The 24,819-nt window shown below is 40.2% G+C and overlaps 2 protein-coding genes across 5 annotated transcripts; one reads left to right on the forward strand and one right to left on the reverse strand.

Annotated features, from left to right (window-relative positions):
* Window positions 1-543: 543 nt before the first annotated feature.
* Window positions 544-18,958, forward strand: coro2ba (coronin, actin binding protein, 2Ba). The gene is made up of 12 exons (XM_037247434.1): window positions 544-558; window positions 10,422-10,622; window positions 12,823-12,939; window positions 13,790-13,939; window positions 14,657-14,821; window positions 14,999-15,115; window positions 15,215-15,319; window positions 15,784-15,880; window positions 16,067-16,179; window positions 16,281-16,371; window positions 16,463-16,602; window positions 17,684-18,958. The coding sequence occupies exons 1-12, from the start codon at window positions 544-546 to the stop codon at window positions 17,816-17,818; spliced, it is 1,446 nt and encodes a 481-aa protein (XP_037103329.1). The 3' UTR covers window positions 17,819-18,958.
* anp32a (acidic (leucine-rich) nuclear phosphoprotein 32 family, member A) lies at window positions 14,043-24,819 on the reverse strand. 4 transcript variants are annotated; one of them, XM_037247438.1, is made up of 8 exons: window positions 24,644-24,819; window positions 22,669-22,818; window positions 22,479-22,601; window positions 21,070-21,268; window positions 20,877-20,977; window positions 20,613-20,673; window positions 20,394-20,490; window positions 14,043-14,766 (listed from the first exon to the last, which is right to left on the reverse strand). In XM_037247438.1, the coding sequence occupies exons 1-7, from the start codon at window positions 24,695-24,697 to the stop codon at window positions 20,414-20,416; spliced, it is 765 nt and encodes a 254-aa protein (XP_037103333.1). In that variant the 5' UTR covers window positions 24,698-24,819; the 3' UTR covers window positions 14,043-14,766; window positions 20,394-20,413. The 4 variants fall into 4 exon arrangements, with proteins under 4 accessions (XP_037103333.1, XP_037103332.1, XP_037103330.1 ...); XM_037247437.1 differs by lacking the exon at window positions 14,043-14,766 and adding an exon at window positions 19,213-20,334; XM_037247435.1 differs by lacking the exon at window positions 14,043-14,766 and having other exon boundaries at window positions 19,213-20,490.

The following is a 24,819-nucleotide window of genomic DNA, read 5'->3' on the forward strand; positions in this document are numbered from 1 at the left end:
CCTTGCAGAAAATGGCATTGATTCTATCAGCCATGCAACACCCACAGCAGTGTTCAGCATGCCGGGTAGCAAAGTGCGACGCACAATCATTGTGTTTTTGCTGAGTCATTCCGTCCTGCATCGCTTTACCTGACTACCCATTTATAAGCTGCATTAGCCCATCACCAAGACTATTGAGTGACAAAGCAGGACGGCCGCGCGTTGTTTCCTTGCGTGCATGAGCCATGTGGCAAGGCCGGAGGGGAGGGGTGTGTCCCACGGAGTGCGGGGAAGCTTTTGCCTCTCTTAGTAACCAACAGCACTCAGAGCACCAGCCGTGACTTCACTGCAGCAGCAGTCAGTCAGCCTCTCTCTGTACTTAGTGGGCGAGACACACTACCCTTTCTGTCCCCTCCTCTTTTGCCTCTCTCTCTATTCCTCCTCTCTCTCTACATTTCCAGCAACCAGAGCTACCCTCCTCTCCTCCTCATCACTCTGCCACTCCTGCAGCATCGATCTCTGTTTGAACGGGACATTGGCCTGCAACTCATCCATTGATTCTGCATGACTGTCACAAAGGTAAGAGACGCTGTGCTGTGTGGTTTAATTGCGTTTCAGGATGACTCCTATGATATTATTGGTTCGAGAGTCGGTGTTGTGGTGTTGTGATCGATGAAGCGAAGTGGCTGAAGATGAGTTGCCAACATGGTTGCAGGTGTTTACAGCTGACGCTGTAGTTATGATACAATGGAAGGATGGTCGTTTCTCATCAAGTTTTCATCACCATAAACTGTTTTGCCATTTAAATCCTTAAGATACCCTTTCAAGTCTGCAAAGTTCAGGTATTGTTTGTATGCAACGTAGATGCATCCTTATTTGTATTGCATGCAAACATCCACTTTTTCTAATACTAGCTACTGTATCTGTGGATGAAACGCCAATATATATAATCATAATAGCTAAATTATGGAATGGGGACTGACCGACTACTGAAGGATGATTGGACTCTGAAAGGCAAGTGGTGTGAATCTTGTTTCCTATAAAACACCATTTGGATTTTTATGGAAACATTCAAATGTCTGTACTGAATTTGCAAAATTATAATTGCAATTAATATTTCTTAATATGAGCATTATCTGCATTCGTGGGTCAACTTTAATTTCGCTTGGGGTTGTGGACTGTGTATGGGCTGAAGGTTACCTATTCTGTGAACAAACCCAAACAAGTTAGGCTAAAGTTGAGGGCAGAGGCAAGGATCCCTGTGTGTACAGTTGATCTGAGTGTTTACGTAGAACCAAGATTGTGGTTTGAGCTCAAGACTGCAGCAGCAGGTTGAATCCTCTTAATCAATTAACAAAGTGAGAGAAAGACAGAATGTCACGCAGGGAAGAGTGACAGGAAGACTGATAAAGCAAATGAGCACACTTACACCCAGGAGAAGAATTACCCTGGACTAAAATAGATGCCCTAGCGTAGACACAGGACGATGGCCTCAATTGCTCGTTCCTGTATCGAATACCTGCAAGCTGTACACACAGAAATGTTCGTTTGAAGATTGAATTGTCGAGCTAAACACAGACACATACTCTGCAACTACAAATTATCTTCCTGTGTGTGATCGTGTGGGAGGGCTGAGAGCTGCTGCTGCAGCGTAGCTTCTCTACTATAACAACTGAAATAGGAAAAGGCCATGTGCTCTTTTGTTAGAGAGGAACTAATGTCAAAATCCGACTCCAGACAGGACGTGAATTGAATTTTTCTTATCTGTTTTGTAAAACAATCAGGCAGCTGGCCCAAATTTAGGATGGAGGTAATATTATCGTCTAAATGTTGATGAGTGGGAACAGCAGGCAAGATGAGAATGAGCTGTTTTCAAGGCTCTGCCTGCCAACAGCAGAGAAGTCACCTTGGGGCAGGATGCAGGATGCAGGACTAGTGCTACCATGCTGACAGTGCTGAATGACCCTCCATCCCTCAGCTCAGCACATACCGACAATACAGCAACACCAGATTTATCCTCCATGATGATTTTCCGTTAGAGAATATCATATTAGGAGGACACTGCACGGGATGGCAAATATTGCATTTCAAGAGGTACTGTAACTATCCCCTACTCTGAAATTGCTAAAAGATATTAAATTTACAAGGACAAACGAAAAGCAACAAAATGCTTGCTTCGTCCATCCTTTTTTAAAAACTTCTTATCCTCATGTCCACTGTCCGCAAAACGGACTGTTTCGTCTCTGGGACAAAATGCCCATCACTTCAGAATACATACATATGTTTGTTTCTAGTCCATAACAATAAAAAATAATCTGACGAAAGCCAAAAGAATAGAAAGTGAATGAACTGTCTTGTGTTTCAGAAGCAAAATAGGCAGTGCCATGAAAGTAGGTCATTACTTATTTAATTCCATGACCTTTGACTTCAAACGAGGCCGTACTTGGTTGAGTCGTCTCTGAGACAGACAGGAACTTAAGCTCTTTAACCTCGTAAGACTGACACTTTGGTCCACTTTCTTTGGGTTTACAGCTTGTTGCTATCAAAGCGTGCATGGTAAATCAAAAACTACTTTGTTCGAACCTAACAAGGTGGTTATTGCCATTAGATTAGAGTTTATACAATTAAGTTCCAGACATACTAAATAGTGATCCTACAAATATATCCAGAATCATTAAAATGAAAATTATACAATTATACTATCCTAATTGTATTGATTTGGCAAAAATAGTAATATCCTACGTCATAATTTACATAAATACCACTTAGGCTAAGCCCTTTAATGGAATAGAAAAAGGACATACAGAACACCGCTGAGCAGTACTAAAATAAAACAGACCTTGAGTATGGTTAGACCTAACCCTACTTTATTGATTTCTTCTGAATGTTCAATTTATGATTTTTTTTTCTACTGAAGCAGAAATAAGATAGTGTTTCCTTGATTGCAATACAGCATGTGGTGCCATGGGAATGTTTTGGGCACAACTGTGAGTCGGCGGATAAATAAAAATAAAAATCTGTAGGTGGGCAGATTTCCGCTAGTTTAGTCTATTGGAGATCCTGTGACACGAGTGAAAGAACCATTATCCTCTTTTATGACCTAAATCTGTGCAAGTGCGTGTAGCCATCCTCAAGGTTTCTAAATAAAACCCCGCAGCTTGCATCTGGTACCTTACGTAAGACTAAAGTGGGAAGAAGAACCCCATATGGTGTTCCCAAATTCTTTTACTAAGATCGCGTGATAGTTTCCTCCATTAAAGGCTCCCTTTTGTGCTGATAGTTGCGCTCAGTTATCCTCCTATCTTGACATGATGAGCACAACGACACTTTTCTGAATTCCAAAGTGTTCCCGGAAGGCTGTCTGACTATCGTCTGTCTGCAAATCTCTTGTGAGGGAATTTGGGTATTGAAGGAATAAAGGGGCCAAATTGTCATTCATGTTGAAACCAATTTCTGTTCATTTCACAGCTTTTCGGAAGTGTAAGAAAGATTTGTGGTCAGCTACTGGCACAAATGGTTGCAGAGAGTTTGAAAGCTGTGATCTGTACAGGAAATGGTCCAGTTCTTTTGTGAGGGGCATTACAGAGAGAGCAGTGTGTTATGACTGACAAAGTAGATGGGGATGGACATGACAGACTTACTGTTTCCTCTTTTACTCTTTTAAACACAATAGGGAAATCTTGCAAAAACTGAAGAGTGTCCATTGTCAATCATAGCGGCACTAATGTGTGCCTTCCTCTTTCAAGAGCAAACCATCACTCATCCATCTTTCTTGTTCATGAAGGATGATTTCAATCATTAGGAATGAATAATGAAGGTCCTTGCAAATTGCAAACAGGGTTGCAGTTGTGGCTAAAAAAAAAAGTCAAAATACCTGGCTAGCAAGATTTGTGCTTAGATCTCAAATTTTTGTGTCCCTCTCTTAAGCTTCTTTAGGGTAATTACGTTCCAGGATCATGTTTGTTTCTAGTCTATATCCAAACCCTAACCAACTGCCTGAGATCGGAAAACCCGAGACATATTTTCGCTTTAATCCTCAAATTAGGAGTACCCTTGAATAGTGATTACAGAGTGGGCAAATACAGTGTGCTCGCCCTTGGGTAAAAAAATGCTTGAGGTCCTCCCTCTCGAGCATAAACACAGATGTTTACATCCAAAGCTTCATATCCATCCCAGTGATGTGAATGCCGTCTAATTCAAAGTAGCTTTCCAGCTACTGGGTTTGTAATTACATCTCAGCAAATAGCCCAGTTATGATGCCCTTCTGATGACATTCACTCATATGTGCTTTGACAGAGTTTAGAAATGTTAAGCCTCTGCTAGTTACTGTGAATCTGTTAAGATTCTTGCACCCTAATTAATATAACACAAGTTCTTTTGATATGTTGCTGCTTGAGCTTCTCATCAATTCTATTTATATTATTTTTGAATCGATGCTATAAAAACATGCCCAAAGGTCTTTGCTTAGGGTACCTCACGTACGATACATCTAAATGTCATTTGATTTAGCCAAAAGGCTATTTGACAGCTTGTTTACATGCACACACTCGTTCACACACTGGCACACAATAATCTGCAAGCTGAATCGTCTTTTCTTGGAGTTTGAAAACAATCACCAGTGTAAGAGATTAACAATACTAAATCCAGAGTTAATCTTCCTGCCTGAAAAGAGCAGATAACAGACACACGCAAGAGAGATGAATCGAAAGACAAAATTGTGCAAAAGGGAAGACTAAAACTGTGAGACAAAAGAGGGGGGAAGGCTAAGTAGTTGTGAGAAAGCCACAATAAAGATTTCCATACCAGAAGACATTCCAATCTCATGAGCTCATTGCCTGTCAGAAAACGTCCAAATTGCTCACTTTGTGGGTCTGCAAAATCGTACATTTCAAATGTGCATGAAAGGGCTCAAGTGCATTTCCATATGAGATGGGGGAAGCCTCCAATTGGGATGTCACTCACTGGGAATACAATATCATTCAACCACATGCCGAAAGCCTTCACGTTATGACAGCGATGGACTTGCCTTTGAATGACTTGAACTAATTGTGAAACGCGTTCAATGGAATGGTGTGTTACATTTCTTTGTTTGTGTGTAAAGTGGTTGTACGGTATTTGCATTTGGTAGAGGGGGAATCATTTGTTAATTTGCATTATGACCCTTTCTTTTCCAAATAGAATGGCCACAGTATGAGGTATGACTTATGAGGTTAGGTATGAGAATGTGGCACATTGAAAGAGATTGGAGGACAGAAGCAGTTCTAATTCAACTCAAACCCAAGCAACGGTCGTACAAAAAGCGAAATGTTTTTAGACTTTCGGAGAAACCAATGTCCTATCTTATCATGATGCTCGCATTTATAAATCCGGGCGGCTTTTCTGACACTCTATTTATGGCAACAGTGAAGTTGCACTGATGGGTTCATGCAAAAGCTGCTGCTATGCTGCTGATGGACAATCAGGCTGGTTCTCTCCCTGGAACAGTCGTTGCCAGAAAAGTCTTGTGGAATCTACATTATTTTATCCCACATCTCATTCTCTGACAATAGCAACGCTGTATATTCTGCTGTGATGTCATTTTGCACATGCTTATGCAACATCAACTTGCATTTGCCTAGTGTCCAATGGCCAGCTTTTTTTCTCAACGTCTGGTTTGGTTGTGGACAATGATTTTCTTTTTCTTGTTTGACTGCAGCAAGATTTAAGAACTATACAACACATCTGAACATACATTATGGTCTGAGCTACCAGCATTACAAAGCTGAGTGAACATTAGGGAGTGCAGTGTTGAGTGGGGAAAGGAAAGCAAATCAATGGTGAATGATCCTGCCGCCCACACGCATGCATGTGCACACACACACGTACACACTGAAGTTCAATCAGGTCAAACTCAGCCCCGTATTATGCCGATGGGCTCTGATAGCAGTGTAAATATAGATATTAGCTGGTACTTTCTAAGCAGCACATAATACAATAGCTTTGACTTTCTTCAGCTTCCTTTTACTCTTTGTGCTTGTTTTTTGTGGTCACAGAACGTGTTACATGAACCTATTCATTCCTTTAATGCAAGCTGAGTTGTGTTGCACGGTTGTGTCTGCTTTAAACCACAGCTTCAGCATGAGTTTTGTCAAAGCAGAGATGCTTAAGGCAAGGCTAGTTGAAGGTTAACAGAAAGTTGATGAGATCATGATCAGTGTGTCAGCAATAGTCAACTCCTGCCTCATCTACAGACATTATCATCATCTCTCTGAGAGTTTATAGGGTGTACTGTAGGTCTCAGGTCTGGACTTCAATATTAGGGTTCACATCTAAAGCACTTGATAGAATCATCCAAAAGGGTATAACAACTATAAAATAAAATAGCAAATTTTATATTTGTCCAAAGGGTAATGTGAAATGAGGCTCCCAGGACTGTACTGTGGAAGTCCAGTTTACAGGATGGCAATAACAGATCAATGCAACAGACTGGAAAGATGTGCATGAGTGACCTTCTAATAGATATACAATATCTAACAACAGTGCACAAAGTCAATCACTTTCCTATCATGGATGGTGCATAGGAAACTGCAAAAGAAATTAAAATGAAGCTATTTGAAATATAAATATACTGTGTGTGCGCAAGCCTTACATTGATAGGGAAATTGGGATCCGACAGCATTAGCGCCAAGATGCACAACTAGAGCCCTCAGACTGCAGAATGGGAAAGTCTTGTCCGGGCAGATGGTCTGACGCCGGACTTTGCCATGTTTTCCCATCTGTCTGGTGAAGTGTTTTCATTCTATCAGTCCATCACTCCATCTTTCCAGACAGTGATGGTTGTAAAGAAACATGAAGTGAAAGATGAGATGAGTCAAAGAAAAGAATGAATTCAGATTGAGCTCAAAAGTGTTTGATTGATGAGCTAAAGATAAGAGTATCCAGTCCATCTTGTTGCTAAAATAATAGAGCGAAATATTTTTGGTGCGCTGAGCCTCCGAGATTCCCACAGGACTAGGGACTAATTTGTGACTACCGTATTTTCTGGATTATAAATCGCTCCAGAGTCCAAGTCGCACCAGCCATAAAATGCATAATAAAGAAGGAAAAGACATATATAAGTTGCACTGGAGTATCAGTCGCATTTTTGGGGGAAATCTATTTGATTATATCCAACACCAAGAACAGACATGTCATCTTGAAAGGCAATTTAAAATAAAAATAGAATAGAGGAAACAACAGGCTGAATGGTACGGTATGCTAACGTTACATGAACACATAAACAAGGAACTGAGAACGTGCCTGGTAACATACGTATTAAGAGTTATTCAGATAACTATAGCATAAATAACATGTTAACAAGTTTACCAAACCATCTGTGTCACTCCAAATCACTAAATCCAGTGAAATCTTCATCCTCTGTGTCACTTTTAAACAACTCCGGAGGTAGAAGATGCGGCGCTTCCTCTTCTATGTCGCTTACGTCAGACTCGTCAGTTGCAGAAATGATCAACACAGGCCTAGAGCGCCCTCTTGTGGTTTAGTGTGAAAATAACATCTGAAATGATATAATAATGTGTTAATAATTTCACATATAAGTCGAGCCAGAGTATAAATTGTACCCGCGGCCAAATTATGAAAAATACTGCGATTTATAGTCCGGGAAATACGGCACTAACGGTAATCTTTTCTTCCAGCAAATGCATGTCCGGAACCATTTGACAAGAGAGACTATACTGTATAACAAATTCTATTTGGTGAGGATTTCAGATGGGTCAAAAATACGAGAATAATTTCACCGAACAATAGACCTCTTTTTTTCCCTCTGTGGTGATGGATGGCTTCTTGGACAGTCATTCTTTGTGTGCTGTGCAGGACGTCATTATTTCCTGTCACAACTAGGGGCAGCTTGAATCCTGAAACATCATTAGCTCTGCTTCTGAGTCTCCTGGAGTTACTTCCTGTTTGTTTTGTACAGAGAACAGAATAGTCGAAAAATGAACTTTATTTGCACCAAAATAAACTCAGTGCTGGATCTCATCCCTGTTCTCATTGCTGATATAAATACAGAAGTAAATGGGATTGCACTTTTCTCCCTTTAGCCATTGAAGCACTTGAACACATCATTCATTTAGTGATGACAGCATCAAGGGCAACCAAAGGTCCAGTATCAAGCTTGCCCAGAAACTACTTGACATAGACTGATGATCGCACCCACAGCCTTCAAGTACAATGATGCTCACTCCACTACCAGAGCCAAGAGTGAAATTTCCTCTCCAAGAGGGCACCTTAAAAGACGTGCCACTTTTGAAATAGAAGAGTGGAAGTCGCCGAGAGTGACAAGTCTGAAATGCATATGCATTGCTTTGACTGTACAAAAAGTTTGATAACCATACGCAGCCAGTTCCCAAGGCAGAAAACTATTCCAGCCAAACGGTAACACTTCCTGTGTGAATGAGCCCATTTCACACTGTGCCAAAATCTGAATTTGGCTAAAAGAGTGACAGCATTTCTCTTTGTGAGGTTTAGTCCTTACTGCGAAGGGAAGTTGTGATAAATGACTGCATAATGTCACTGTGTGGGAGAAGAGGCAAGCCAAAACACGACACAGTGTCTCGACTGGGCCTTGCTACATTTAAATGACCCGAGGATTTCTTTTGTGTGTCAGATGAATGTAGGATGTCAGATGGTCAAACTGACTCAGTTGGGGTACCCCTGATGATTGTTTTGTTTTCCCATTGGAAATAGCTTAAAATCTTTTGAGTGATGTTGACATGACTGTTAGAGGTTACACATCTTTTTGACAATTTTAATGTATTTAATTACATTGAAAAATACATCGTAGGGAATGTGTGACTTTTAAAGCTGTTTTTATTTTTTAGGGGGGGGATATTAACTTGCGCTGCTCGCCCTGTGACAGGGCCTAAATGTCTTAAGAATATCAAAGCATATGCAATCATTTCACATGGATTTAACTAAGCGCCGCAAATTATGAAGCCCTCTTTAGTGGGGAAATATGACAAATTCCCAGAAGCAAGCAATAGAAGTCATTTGAATGCAAATGTGCATGACATGCAACATAATGAAGGCACTGCATCTTTGTAGTGATGCACTGTTGACATAGTTTAATAAAATTCTTCAGGGGCCCACTTAGTTGGAAGATTACTACTTCAAATCAGTCAAATGAGTAGAAGTGCGTGCTTTGTGAAATTTAAAAGGGCTACAATCATACATGAACCCATGTTAACATTTAAAATGAGATGTAGGAGGTTGATTTTGGCAAACAGTTGGTTATTATAATAAATAGATGCTTTTCGAGGGCTATAATGGTGACTCTGCTAGCACTGGCGCAAGCAATAGAGCACAGGTGTCAAACTCAAGGCCCGGGGGCCAGATACGGCCCACCACATCATTTTATTTGGGTTGACGGTCATAATGCCCCTCCGAAAAAAGCTATGACTACAATGCGGCCCGCGAAAAAAATGAGTTTGACACCTAGAGTATGTAGATTTCAACGGCTGACTCAATAAAGAAGGTGGATGTCTGACATCCGAGTGTAACAAAGCAGCTTTGTGACGACAGTGTCACTAGTATGGATGTGAAGTACTGTGCTTGAGTGCATGATTTTCATTTTCCCTTCATAGTAGATCATCAACTCAAAGTGCTCTGATCGGAACGGCTTAAAATACTAAACAACATTAAATTTGTGCGCCTCACAAATCTTAGATTGCCTCAACCTTTAAATGTAACCAAGCCATTTTATCAGTCGCTATCTGACAGTACGAGAGATCATCCGTCCTTTCTCACATTGATTATTTTTACCACTTTGTGTGACTTTTATCAGACATACACAGATGGGACGGCCCACCCTGCAATTGTAGCTTTGTTTAATGGAAATGATTTCAATCATGTCTACTTCAAAAAAGATTCTCAAAGGACAGTGAAACATTTCTCCATGTGAGCTATTAGAAGTTAAGACATTGAAAGTGTGCCAATTGGGTGTGTTTGGAGCAGAGGCGATATGTAGGGGATTCCGCAATTCCAGTAGCAAGGTGTGAAATTTACGCCATCCATCCACACCTTTGGTGAATGTGCACACATCACAGCTACAGGTGAATAAACACAGCTGTGAGAGAAGCTCGTGTGTTTGGGCTGGCATCTATGTGTGAATTAATTTGTGCAGTGGCTGGAATGAATAAGGCATTCAGTGAACTTATGTACTTGCACATTATAATTTTAACCCTATTGATCTTTTTCAGAAATTGTAAAATTACAATGACTCTAGGTTGAAGACAACCAAAATATATCCCACTGAAGTTGTCAGGTTAGCTCAATTGCCAATTGTGAAACAATTTTGCAATTAACTTTTCACCCAATTAAAATCTCAGTTGTAGGTTTCTTTTGTTAGCATTTCGTATATTATATAGTACATGTGTTTAATCTCCACTATGTTCTATTGATGTTAGATGTCATGGCGGTCGTCCTACCGAAGCTCCAAGTTTCGAAATGTCTACGGAAAGGTAGGCAGTCGGGAGCACTGCTACGATGGAATCCCCATCACCAAGAATGTCCACGACAGCCACTTCTGTGCCGTCAACTCCAAGTTCCTGGCCGTGGTCACTGAGAGCGCTGGTGGGGGCTCATTCATCATCATTCCTGTTTCCCAGGTAACACTCGTTGGTTAAACTGGATGCTACATGGGAAATGCATTATAACTGAATTTATCTCGGAGGCCCCCAGACATTGCAAAGCAACGTATGATTTTATGTTGCTTTGCAACATCATATTCAGTTATGATGCTTTGTTGTTGTTTTTTTGTAATGAGGAAAAAAAAGGAAGAAATTAATTGGATGGCTTTCTCATGTTCAGACATTGGAGGAATGACATCAGTATTTTACAATCAGAGCGTGAGCAGCTCATTGGCACTTTTTATGTTTTGTATGGAATAACATTCATTCATTCAGATAAAAGACAAAATTGTAACATCCATCCATCCATGCATTCGCTAAAAATGCATAGCGAACTGGCCACTGTATGGGAATGTGTGTTAAAGTGTTTCTTTGAATGGAGAAAAACAGATGTAATCCAAGTTATGTGGCCATTCGTTTCAACAGATTCCAATTTAATTCAAGTCTCAAGATAAATCCAACTTTCACTTACACATTGAGATCAGACACGGTTTCACATGTGCTAATTCGGACATTTTGATGTCTGTTAAAGACATACGTAGTCATCCAAAATAATGGAGAATTCAGTCCTGTGACAGTTTTGAGTTTCATTTTAGTCTACTTTTAGGTTTCTTATGTATGTCCATATGGTTGCTCATTTGTCACCACTTAAGATTCTGCAGTTTTGCATGTATTTGGAATTCACAATGAATGCGACTGAGTAAATGGATAATTATTTCAAAACCTCACTTGGATTTCATGGGAAATGACATGGGTCATCACTTTTTCTGCAATTCCCCTCCCCACCCTTGTCATGAGACGTCATGGGAATGATGACAGACGTACTAAAATACATAAGTCGTTATACAGAGTGATCAAATTGACTGACATGGGTTGGTACTGTAAATGCTTTAAGTCTCCAAAATGTGTTAATACAAAAAAAAGCTTTTAGTGCAACACCATTTTTTTTCCTCTCCTGATGCTGACACCAAGGTTATGTCCTTCATCGAGGCTGGCATATTATAATGACAGCCACCCCTCAGACAAAACCACCAACAGTGTGTTGCCGGCACCACCTGGTGCACCCAGGGACCCAGAATGTAGAACATTGGCTCACGAACACCTGAGACATGGAGTCTTTCACCCACAACATGGCGGCGGTGTGCCCACCTATTGTTTTGCTTCAGAGACAAGCAGCTGTGTGTGATGCTTTTCCACACTGAGGAGCAGCAGCATGCCCGTGTCCATCTGATAAACTACAGCAGCAGAATAGCAATTAACCTCCAGAAGCATGACTCATCATATTCCTTTTAGTCTAATTAGAAGTGGCTGGCCATGTGGGAGAATATACCTTGGAAGATTTATAACCTGCTCTGAAAAGATTTGCAGACTTTTTAAATTAGAATGTAAGAATATGAAATATGAAAAAAACTATTTCTCATGATGGCTTTCAGTGAGGATGATGATTAAGGAATGTTTCATTCAAAACGGAGCTCCTTTAGAATTCTGACTTCGCATCCCTCCCATAGCCTCTGCCTTGTCTTTATATTATAATAAAAATGTCCTCCCTGTGAAATACTTTGCCATAGAAGTATTAGAATGCATTGCGATGGACACCGTTGCATGTTTTCACTGTTGTGAACTTTCCAATATGCTTTCACGCCATGTCAACTTTGATAGCGTGTTAGGGTTGATGCTCTTTGCTTCTAATCAATTTTAATAACATAAGTGAGGGTACTCGACAGACTGTCAAAAAATGTGCCATGCTCATTCTCACAGTTCAGAGAAGACAGTGCATATAATGACACACACACAAATGGAACAATCGCAACCCTGATTTGAGCGAATGTGACGTAACACAAATCTCTTGGGAATTAAAAAAAAGGAGGTCAGTGGACTAAAGTGACATCAAACATTTATGACGTCACTCACATCAGCTTACCAGTGCCTTATTATTGTAGCCCAGTGCCCCGCAGTGGTCACAATGGGTTATTGCAACAACAAGTCCCCCACAGTTTTTTATGTGGATTTTGTTTTATTTTCACTACTGAGAGTACTTAACATAAATAAGTACACTTCCCAAAAGATTTCTTGGAAAACATATTTGATAAGACTAGAAAATAATGTACTCATTGGAGATATCTGTATTGTACATGTATGACCATGAGAAAATCAAATATCCATCTTTCCCTCTCTTCAGTCAGGCCGTCTAGACACTCACTACCCAAAGGTATGCGGGCACCACGGCAATGTACTGGACATCAAATGGAACCCCTTCTTTGAAAACATCATAGCTTCATGCTCGGAGGACAGCTCGGCAAGTGATCTTCACCACTTTTATTTGATCCTTTTCATCTGATTGTTATTGAGCATGCTCAATTCAAGATTTCCTTTTTGTCTCCGGAGGAAATTAGTCCCAGATATTAAAGACATGCAAACGTTTACGTGGAACACAATCCCTCCAATCCCCATCATTCCCATCTTTGCCTGATTCAGCAAGTGTTAAACCGTATTATGCCATTTTCAAATGCCTTTTACTGGTTCAATTCTTCTTGAAGGTACTGTATCTAGTTACCTGAAAGGCATTTAAAGGATTTACATTTTCTAGCTGCTCACTCACTAGTATCTTTATACACTGATTGATCCTGCCTCTGATTTATGTTATCTTGCACTTCAAACCTTGGATTTATATACCGTAATTTTCGGACTATAAGTCGCGGTTTTTTTCATAGTTTGGGTGGGGGGGCGACTTATACTCAGGAGCGACTTATATACATATATATGATTTTTTTCACTTTTTTGGGCATTTTATGGCTGGTGCGACTTATACTCCGGTGCGACTTATAGTCCGAAAATTACGGTAAACGCATTATTGCATATCTCCGACAATGACATCACAGTGAAAGCATGATAATGTAGCATATTGTGCTATGGAGTAGTTTCACAGATGATGAATAATCCCCTCTGGTCATGATGGTGCTTTCAGACATAACTGTAATCCAGTTTAATCTAAAAGCCAAATCCTACACTAAATGGGGCATCTCTGCTTATATCATAATAAAGACCACAGAATAAAATGGGCCCTTCCCTAATAATAATAATTCACTTCTCGGTTTGTGTTTCTATTAGCCTGTCTCATGACGCAGTTTGGCATGTGAATATGACAGGTGCGAATATGGGAGATCCCGGACGGCGGCCTGCGGCGTAACATGACCGAGGCAGTGCTGGAGCTGTACGGTCATAGGAGACGAGTGGGTTTGATCGAGTGGCATCCTACCAGCAGTGGCATCCTATTCAGCGCTGGCTATGATTATAAGGTATCACGTCATACTGCATTGATAACACACAATATATCCATTATGCAGTCAAAAAATCATTTTGTTTTGACTATGCATAGAGGAAACAAATAAAAAACCCAAATTGTATTCCTTGTTTATTTCTTCCTGAGGACGATTTTTTAAAATGAACTTGGGACCGCACACCAGAAAAAGGCAGACACCCAAATATTTAGAGATAAAAGGTAATTTTGTCAGAGGTGACATGGCATGACGCCTTGTTGTGTGTTGCTCCAAGTCAGCAAGAAGTTCTCTCAGATGCCCTAAAACTGCAATGCTGACTCACAATGATTTTTTGTTGGCATTTCAAAAATGTTTTCATGAGTGGAAAAGTTTTCCCTGCCTCCTCACATTTTGTCTGCACTATACTGGCTGCTTTGTACACACTGATTAAAAATAAATCAGCCAGCGCAACTCATCTCAGGTTTGGTAAATCACAATGCGCATGCAAAATTCATCAATTTACTACATACATACATCCACATCTTGCAAAAAAAAAAAAAATAGTTTGAGTGAGACAATCCTGGTTAGTCAATCAGATTCCACATTTGTTTGCATGTGCAATCACGTTTGTGAGTGTTTTCACAGGTTCAAGCCTGTACATTAATAATAAATCAAGATCTTGGTCTTTTGCCAGAGGCCATTAATTCAAAGACACTAAAATAAGCTATCAAGTCCACTCACATCCCTTTTCGTCAGATCCTGATCTGGAACTTGGAGATTGGAGAGCCAGTAAAAATGATTGACTGCCATACAGACGTCATCCTTAGCATGTCCTTCAACACAGACGGCAGCCTGCTGGCCACCAGCTGTAAAGACAAGAAGCTGCGAGTCATTGAGCCGCGCTCTGGCAGAGTTCTTCAGGTAGGTGAGACAAAATGAGGGTAGAGAAGCCATTTAAATTTTCAATGGTACTTGGAATCAAAATGAAAACTGATCCCCAGTTAGGATTGTTGTAGCTTTTCATGCAACAAAGAAATTACATGGTGATTAGTTAGAGCATCCCCAACACTTCACTCTGTCTTGGTGTTCCTCCTCCAGCAAGCCAGCTACAAGAACCACAGAGTAAACCGAGTGGTATTCCTGGGCAACCTCAAACGGCTGCTCACCACAGGTGTCTCTCGATGGAACACACGTCAGATTGCTCTTTGGGATCAGGTCTGCTAAACTTCCGTATGGCGCTTTCTGAGTGCGAGGAGCAAGCGTGTGCGTGTCTGCCTGAGATTGCATCAATATGTGATATGTTGATCTTCCCAGGAGGATTTGTCCATGCCAGTGATGGAAGAGGACATAGATGGTCTCTCAGGATTGCTGTTTCCTTTCTATGACTCTGACACGCACATGGTGTACCTGGCAGGCAAGGTTAGAAGATCCCACTTCTGTCTCACCCTTGGGTGTTGCCCAAAGAATGGGTAGTGGAATGCATATCCTCAACTTTGACAAAAAAACAAAAATTCCAACCCACTCACTAGTAGTAGACATTGGATCATTCTGGGAAAGATAATGGTGGCGATAAAATAAAAACCATGACATTTTTAGAAATGCACCAGAAAACTTTATAGCGGTTGCCTCATTCCTCTAGCTCCTATATCTTCCCTCAAAGTTGTACTGATAAAGCATTCAAGACTGCAGTAATTGTTTTCATTTCTGTTGGTTCGCTTCGAAACCTCTGACAAAGGAAATGTGGAAAACGCTTAACAGTTTTCAGAGAGTGGTTACATGCCTCTGTTCTGTTCTTGGAGTCAGACTCAAAATGTCAACTATTGGATTCAAAAGTATTGTATAAGCGCATACATTTTATCATGTTCATTTTTTTTTTTTACTAGGGAGACGGCAACATCCGTTACTTTGAGATCACTACAGAAAAACCGTTCATTCAGTACCTAATGGAGTTCCGGTCCCCGGCCCCACAGAAAGGATTAGGTAAGTCACTACCGGCAAGAGCTCATCTAAAAAAAACAAAAAAAAACTTCTATCTACTTCGTAAAAAAAAAAGTGATCTTGTAAAGTAAAAAGGTTTGATCAAAAAGTAATGAACGATAAAGAGTCACGTCAAACTAAACCCCAATTTGTCCAGTTCTGCTTTCACCTTGTCACTCTTCATTCCAGGGGTGATGCCAAAGCATGGTCTGGATGTGGGAGCTTGCGAAGTGTTCCGCTTCTACAAACTAGTCACCCTGAAGGGCTTGATAGAGCCGATTTCAATGATTGTACCAAGAAGGGTCCGTGAGAAATCCAAGGATCATCGTTTCCGAACCCTCTGCAATAATAGCGATTTTCAAATGAATTCACCCAAAACTGATTTGATGTATCTGTCTTACAGTCAGACACATACCAAGAAGATATTTACCCAATGACGGCGGGAACGGAACCTGCACTCTCAGCTACAGAGTGGCTCAGTGGCATCAACAGAGGTAAGGAACACTTTAAAGCAGATTTAAAACCCATAGATGACACTGTTTGTCAATGTTCTGAGTTTGTGATCTATGACATCTCTGCAAACAGACCCGGTCTTAATGTCCCTGAAGGATGGTTACCACCGACCAAACAAGTTAGTGTTCAAGGCCCCAGTTAAGGAAAAGAAAAACGTGGTCGTGAATGGCATCGACTTGCTTGAAAACATACCACCCAGGACAGAAAATGAGGTAGAAGATAATTCCCAGATTCCCAAATAGGCATGTGAAATGACTTTAACCCTGTTTTTGTCTTAATACAGTGCTTCTCATTTATTTCCTGTTACACCCCGCCACACACATACTGAACATGCACTACAAAATGAGAGCTTAGTCTCAGAAAATAGAACCAAATAGCAAATAAAACTGCGTATAAACAAGCATGTTAAAGGTAACGTCTATAAGACCATCTCCAAGCAGCTTATGTTCCTGGGACTACAGCTGCACATATTACTCGGACATTTAAGATCCATGAGACTTAGCCAACCTTCCGAGATGTGGCTGCTGGAGGAATATGCCTGACAAATTAAAGAGACAGATAATACAAATGCTAAGAGCCAGAACAACCTCAGAAGAAATTAAAGGTGAACATCAAGTTACATCAGCGTCAGATCACAGTAGCCTTTGTATGTGGACTTCATGGGAGATGACTAAGGAGGACACCACTGTTGAATATAAATCATGACAAAACAAAATGCCAAACTGCAAGCTAACAAGCCGCAAAACGTCTGGAAGAACGTCTTATGGACAAAAGAGACATAAAAGGAACTTTTATGCAAAAACTACCAGCTCTATGTTCATAAATGCAAAACTAAAGAATACTAAGAAAAGAACATTGTTCCTACTTTGAAACATGCTCGGAGGCTGCTTCATCTGGCATGAGATGTCTTGGGACTGTGCATGATACAATGAAATCTCAAGACTATAAAGGACGAAAAAATGAGCTGCACAGTCAAAACGCTGGGTCCCAGGCGCATGACATTAGTACTGCAACAGGACAAAGCCCCAAAACACAGGCAAAAACATCCACTACGAACAAAAAACACGGTATAAAACTTCTATGGAAGGAGCAGAAACGTGTCTGCAGAAAGCACCCTCCAAACCTGAGACAACTGGAGCAGTTTGCTCAGGAAGAATGTGCGGTATTGGTATTGACCATGCTTGTTTGACAATTTCTCTTCCAGATAATTCTGTTAAACTGCGATTTTCATTGTAATATAATTATCATGAACATTCCTCATTTGCTATCTCTTTTTTTCTCTTTCCAATGCAGCTCCTGCAGATGTTCTTTCGGCAGCAGGATGAGTTGCGAAGGCTGAGGGAGGAGTTGAGCACCAAGGACGTGCGAATACGCCAACTGGAGCTGGAACTCAACAATATGAAGAATTTGAGCCCCAACAACATTTGACCTCTGACAAAGCCGCCTGCTTTGCCTCTAGTTTGGACCTCCAAAAAGCTTTGGAGCGTTCCTCCATGTTTGACCTTGTAACTCCTGCTGCCCTGCCTCACTGAACAATATTTTTTTTATTATGGTACCTTAATATTGTAATAAAGGCAAATATGTTACACAACAGAGTAGGGGTGATTGATTGTCACACTGAGGGAAAGATCGCAATCAGTAAAGTGTTATTTTACTTATGAATTTATTGGATTGGTAAAGGTGATGAATTAGTGCCCAATTTTCTTCCATTCGTTAAGACTCTTCTCTTGCTTGCAGCCAATAGGTTCTCCCCCCAAGTGCTAACAAGCCATTTTGTATTATCGGAGCCAAATTGGTGGACTAAATGCAATTGATGCATATTTTTCATCAAGGCCTTAAACAATACTGCAGCTTGTCTGCAGGGAGCTACAGCATCATCTCAAAATGGCCGACATGTACTTGTGTCTATTACTTCTTCCCAACACTGACACGACTGTTCAAATACGAGGCGAGTCAATGGGTACCTTTGTTTTGTAAGGGAACTTTTGTTGAAACTTATGTATTTGGTTTCAGGGCTAATTACTATTTATTTGTTGCTTTTTTTTCTCTCATATTGTTTATGACGGTGACAAGGCAAGTAATGATTGTGACAATTGATTTTGCTGAATGTTTACATGTAAATGTTGCAGGATTGTTGTGGAAGTGGCCCTTTAATGGTTTTTGACAATGACACCATAACTGCAGACAAGGTAGATATGTATATAGGTAGGTATTATATTCTCAAAACTAATTCCTTTAGTTGTTAACTACAGTGTATCACGGTTACTATAAACCATGTTGACTACAAGTAAATGTCTAATTTTGCTCTGCCTCTAACAGTAAAAAGACATGTATGCTAACTTTAAACCACATGTTGTAAAAGCTTATATAGCGTTCTCCTCTTTTGACTGAATAATAGCCATAAAACTACTATTTGTTTTTTCTTGGCAATTATTAAACATTTTCAAACTGATCCTGTCATTCATGGTTATGGAAAGAGGAAAAGTTACATTGGTTACAGTATATGTGTAACACAAATGAAATGTGAACCTCCAATGTGGTTTAGTAAAGGTTGATTCTTCTACGCAGTCTGTAACTTTGAGCACTTCTTGTGTCAATGATTGTTTTTGCATTGCAGAATCCTATCGGTTTTCGAAACTCGCATTATTTTAGGCTGGAGTATAAACTCAAACATTCATGTACAATTATCCAAATTTAAACATTTTTTTAGTGTTGAATCCGTCTCTAACTATTGCATAATCCAGTGAGATCCAAAACAAGAGCTAAATAATACACCGCATTACATTCTAAATGAGTAGGTCTCAATCAGTGTGTCACAAAACTGATCAGTGTTATCTTTTATTAAACCTCATTTAATTGTACAAGGGGTCGACCGTAATTTGCTATGTAGCCAGTTACCCCTGAAGAGGTGCATGAATGAATGGGAGTATACGACACGGTGACATTAACATTATACAGGCTGCATGTTCATCAGATTTAGAGATGAGGAAGAAATTGATCATGTTTGGGGGAAAAAAATAATAATCAAAGCTCCAAATATAAATAAACGGCTTTTATTGTTGTAAATGGGAAGAGGACAAACAATTTGAAAGGGTATTGAAGGCCGATTTGACCAGGTTGTGTGTTGTGATAATTTAAATACTGTAAGAGAGGTTAAGTTCGCTGCACATAGAATCACTTTTAACATTCACGGACCAACCAGACTTTGGCTGTACTCCTAGCACATTTCCAAATAGTGTCTAATAGTTTGTCACAGACAAGAATATGGACAGACACAGAGATAATTCTGATTATGAATTATTCACCTTTCTGGCGAGATTATGTTTAAAAAGTGGTGTTAAACTCCAAGAGGTTTCACACTGCCCGTTCTGAGTGAAGTAGAATACATCATTCACATCTTACATTGTATGGGTTCACATCAGTTACGTATATGCTCAATGTCTGCTGCTATCAGTGAGAATACAAAAAAATAGATTTGGTCAATATTTACAAGAACACGTAATATCCGAACTATGAAAGCTTAGGTTTTGACAAGGGTCGACTTCTACTATAATTTAAATACCTCAGAGGGTCACCCTCAGCACATGGTGAATGTCAAGATAGCATAGTACACATGGTTTATTTCTAGGAAATAAAGTATACTCTAAGTCAAAAATAAGACAAGGGGACAGATTACTGGATGGGATCCCGGCTCACATATCTGAAACTACGACTCAGAACTAGGCATGCGTTTTCTGTTGCTTTAAAATGGAGATCTTAAAATACATATGTATTCACAAACGGGTCTCATACAAAGAGTGAGAAAACACCCCAGGTAACTCTTAAAACGTTTATCCTTGCCAAGCTTATAAAATATGTGTCTGCAAAGTAGTTAAAAGTGGACTGTAAAGATCTTCAAAGGTGCAGCGCTTGTGACAAAAGGGCAAAGAACCAAAGCTCTCCTTCTGACGGGAGAATCACTTGGTTACCGGGAAGAGACTGGGACACACAAGTTCAAACAGACCTGCAAGTTCAAATGACACCTCAATCATCATCGTCATCGTCGTCATCTTCTCCTTCTTCATTCACTTCTCGTTTTCTCTTCTGACCCCGGTCTTGTTCTATTGCAACAACAGTCAAATTGTTTATAATGCCAGAAGACATTTAACAGTTTTTCCTCTTTCATTCAAAGAGCAATTCTGCTTTTTGTTGTTGTTCTTTTTTGTCAGTCAATCCTACTTACGCTCTTCTGCTTCCTCCTCATCATCTACTTCTTTGTCATTCAGGTCCTCCTCATCTTCCTCCTGATGATCAGATTGTCTTATTTAAAATAGAACCCCCTTTTTCGTGCAAGCAAGGACTTTAAATAAAACTTTGATGCGTTCAAGATTTCATCATAGCATGTACAGCAAAAACACCACACTGACTGTATTTTGCTGGTGATCTAAAAGCACCTATAAGAAAAATGAATTGATTAAAAATATTTCAATGATAATTCAAGTCTGACTTCTCCACTCGGGCCAGCCTCTTCATTCTCCTCCTCATCGTCATCTGCCTCATCTTCCTCTTCTTCTCCTGATGGTGCCTCGTCATCAAAATCCTCTTCATCTGGGTAAAACCAAGGGCTCTCAGCAAAATGCACATGTATGTAGCGGTCAGTCCCGTAGAATTGCTTGAATGTAAATGTGTGTCAAACATACCATCCTCCTCTTCATAGCTGTATTCCCAGCCTTCTGCGTAGAGCTCGGCGTCAGAATCCGGCGCCTCTTTGTCGTTTTTGTCGAATCCGTCCAGATAGGTGAGCTGTGGTAGTAGCTTGAAAACGCTGTCTCTGTACTCGCTCAGGTTTGTCACCTCACACGTGAACAGCTCAAGACTTCTCAGGGTCCCCAGATCTTTCTGTCAGAAGGACGAGTCTTATCAACGGTGGAGCATGTATGGAACAGTATATGATGTGATTAAAGGGAGTATTTATAGGTAATATTGACTTTTGACTTCTTTGGTTTAGATGCAAATAGTTGGGTGTTTAAAGTATCTGCCCATCAAGTTATTTTCAGTAACAAAAACTAAAGAAATATCTACAACTGAAAAAATACTTTAATGCAATAAAATAAAAATGATCGTGCTTGGAAAAAAAAAATCACAAACTAGGGATTAATATCTAATTATACAAGGGCATTAACCTGCTCATGCCATGGTCCCTTGACAACAAAAATAATAAATGAAACAACCACTTCAAGTTCAAACATTTTGTAGTCAATATAGAAAGTTTTATGAAAAAAAAATTTGTTTCCCTTGCAATACCTGAGAACTTGACTATAAAGGGTCACTCCAATCCCATCACTTCTTAAAGGAATGTAAATGCTATTCAGTACTCAAATAGATTGTAGTTTAACAATGGTAATAACAACTACATATATAGTGATCACAATTTTTATGATTACATGTTTTAATTTGGCTTTTTTCTGTCTTCAGGGTACTTCATATTAACTTATCAAAAAAAGGATGATTGTGTCAGGTTTGCTCGTATAATCTAACAACTAAGTTTCTAGTTTATTATTATTATCAGGATAGCATCGTACACCTGGTTTATTTATTTCTAGTCTCACCATGTCATCTGCAAACATTATAGACACTCCTGTCTGATCTCATCTGTCAACTCAGCCACATTGGGTGTGCAGCCAGTACATTCTGAGTGCCGGTCCCAAGCCCGGATAAATCCGGAGGACTGTGTCAGAAAGGGAATCTAATGTAAAACAAGCCATTCATTGCATGAGAAACTTTCTTGGGGTCCTACGCAAACATGGAAGCTATAAAAAATGATGGAATTTGATTTAATAAATTTCCAGGTCTGGAAATTTTTTGCAGGATGGAAGCTATTGAAGGATGTATATTATCAGCAAAGAATGCAATTTCCTGAGCCAATCAGTTTGAATACCATGGTATAATTTCCATGCATGCGTAGGAAGTTCCTACTAGGAACCCAGAAAGTTTCTCAGGCAATGATTTGGCAGCTAAGATGTCAGAAGCTCCGGAGCATAAGAACTTTGAAGTGACGTAGGAAGCATTTTCTGACAAAACAGTCAGATTTCAGCCATGTTTAACTCACCAGTGGTTCAATGGTGCTGAGGTCTTTAATCCAGTTGCCGCCTAAATTGAGATGAGTGAGGTTGGGACATTTCTCGACCAACACTTCCAAGCCTCCTGAAATCTCATTATCGCTGAGTTCAAGCTGTGCATGATTCCAACAATCAGAACAATACACACTCTTAACAGGTTATTTACTATCCAAAACCAACCTTTTTGAGTTTTTTTAACTTCGGTAAGTGGGCGACCGAAGTCAGTCCAACCCTCACTGTGCTCAGGAATTCCAGCTCCTGAAATTCCTCTGTTAGCCCCTCGATTTTGCCATCATTGGAGCGACAGTCGTCAAGAATAAGCTCTTTGACCTACAGTGCAAACAAATTCAAGTCTGATTATCACTTGTAAAGCCAAAATGATTGGAGTAAAATGAATGACATTAGGCTCAAGCACAATCATCCTCACAAATGATACAAGGGAGTGCACGCTGCTGTATCAATTAATGCCACATACCATAGTTTAACCACTTTAATAGCTAATTGCGGAGCCCCACCCCAAACTTTAATGCTGGGACGGGCGAACGTTTGTGCTCAAGCGCCACATTTTATTTTTAAAACCTAAACATGAGGTTTAAACAGAACTACAATATATACACTATATATTGTGTATATTTGATTTATTTTTTATTTAACCTTTATTTACCCAGGCAAACAATTAAGAACAAGTTCTTATTTACAACTGCAGCCTTACTATATATGAAGTGGTTTGTTTTCATACAAATTCACGTTTTTTACCGTATCATATATAATTATTAAATTGATGAAGCAATTATTTAAATAAAAACGCAAATGTGTGTTAAAACGCATGTTTTATTTACAATAAATCAAATATAAAAAATACAAATACAAAATGACAATTAACCAATTTAAACAGCAAGATACAGATTAAAGACAAAGCCGCTAAATACTTTTGTATGCAATTTTTCAAGAACGTGTATACTTCGCTGACTCTTTTAGTATTATTTTTACAAGCTTATAAAGTACAGTACAGAATTGAATTGAGCGGATGGATATTCACGCAAGTGCTGGGACCTTCCAATGTGACACCAATCAGCATCGAGAACCGGAACGTAGACCTGCATAATATTATTCCGCTGCAGATAGTCTTCTCGCGAAGATCATTTAACGTTACGCAAATTATATATTTATTTGCTTATCCCTAAAATAGGTCAATTTTATTTGCTGTACTGAGCAGGGACGCGTGTGAACGACGAAGAGGCGACGTTTGTCCGAAAAAACGTAGCCAAAAAATCCTAGTCCTTAGGGTCATTTGTTAGTAGGAGGGGCAACTAAAACGGATTACGCCGCTGCCAGGCGAGCGTTCCTTCCTGTTGTATACGACAAACAAACGCAGATAGGATCGATGGGCGCTCATAGGTTGTTATTTATAACCAGGTATTATAAAGTTGCTCGTTGTTTCGTGTCGAATAAACGCGGCGTTCAAGTGTTTCAAAGTACCTTTGTACTATAGTAAAATGGCGGCGTGTGTCCTACTTCTGGAAACAACCATGCGCCGGTGTACGATGCGTTTTCGATGGATGGTACGACGTAATCGAAACGGCACGACAGCTTCAAAGGAGTAACCCACACCAGCAGTTAATGCGTGCGAACGTGAATGTCGCCGTATTGTGCCACTGGGTGGAGGCGAGTTCGTAAAGGCTGTTGGCGCTGCTCGATAGCACGCCTCACCATTGCAATAGTCCAGTTAAGTATTGAGCTGTGCTAACGAGGGGTAACTGGGTGGAGCTGGACAGCTGCACCTTGCGGTTTTGGGATTGATTTATTGTTACTTCGCCACATTGCTCCGAATTTGCTTATTTCCTAAAGGGTAGCTCAGATGCATCGTGTCAATATTATACGAGGGGGGCGAACGAATAGGAGCGCCCCGCGGATCAAAAGTTATTATGGCTTCTCTCGCCGCTTGCCTTGTTTACGGCCACACACGGGAGATGGAATTGACGCGGCGGCAACACCTGTCACTTGTCAACATGTTCGCACCGACGCAGCAGGACGTCCGCATCTTCCTCAGACTTGACAAACTTTGCATCTCTCACTCTCCACCACGCCAAGAATGCACACTAAAGGTTTCATCGTCCGGTTAGAAGCGAAAGCGATGGTCCGTATGTTCACTTACGTCCGACGGAGTACGGTTCCGCAGTTCCAGGTGAATTCTCTTCTTCATCTCCATCCTAGCTCAGCGTGCCCTTTGATACACACTTTTAATAATTACCTCAAATGCTCCTGGCACCTCCAGAGCAAGGCTGTTGCAGTTCATTCAAACTTGATCCGCTAAGGTGGGCGGGGCGCAAG

This window comes from Syngnathus acus, chromosome 3 (assembly GCF_901709675.1).
Source record: "Syngnathus acus chromosome 3, fSynAcu1.2, whole genome shotgun sequence".
Classification (NCBI taxonomy): Eukaryota; Metazoa; Chordata; class Actinopteri; order Syngnathiformes; family Syngnathidae; genus Syngnathus; species Syngnathus acus.

Excerpts from the sequence above, each read along its gene's own strand:
- coro2ba (XM_037247434.1), top strand. Across the intron at positions 14,822-14,998 it reads GCTCTGGCAGAGTTCTTCAG|CAAGCCAGCTACAAGAACCA; the intron begins GTAGGTGAGACA and ends TTCCTCCTCCAG. Across the intron at positions 15,320-15,783 it reads TGGTGTACCTGGCAGGCAAG|GGAGACGGCAACATCCGTTA; the intron begins GTTAGAAGATCC and ends TTTTTTTACTAG.
- anp32a (XM_037247438.1), bottom strand. The coding sequence starts at position 24,697 with ATGGAGATGAAGAAGAGAATTCACCTGGAACTGCGGAACCGTACTCCG. Across the intron at positions 22,819-24,643 it reads GGAACCGTACTCCGTCGGAC|GTCAAAGAGCTTATTCTTGA; the intron begins GTAAGTGAACAT and ends TTTGCACTGTAG. Across the intron at positions 22,602-22,668 it reads AGTTAAAAAAACTCAAAAAG|CTTGAACTCAGCGATAATGA; the intron begins GTTGGTTTTGGA and ends AATCATGCACAG.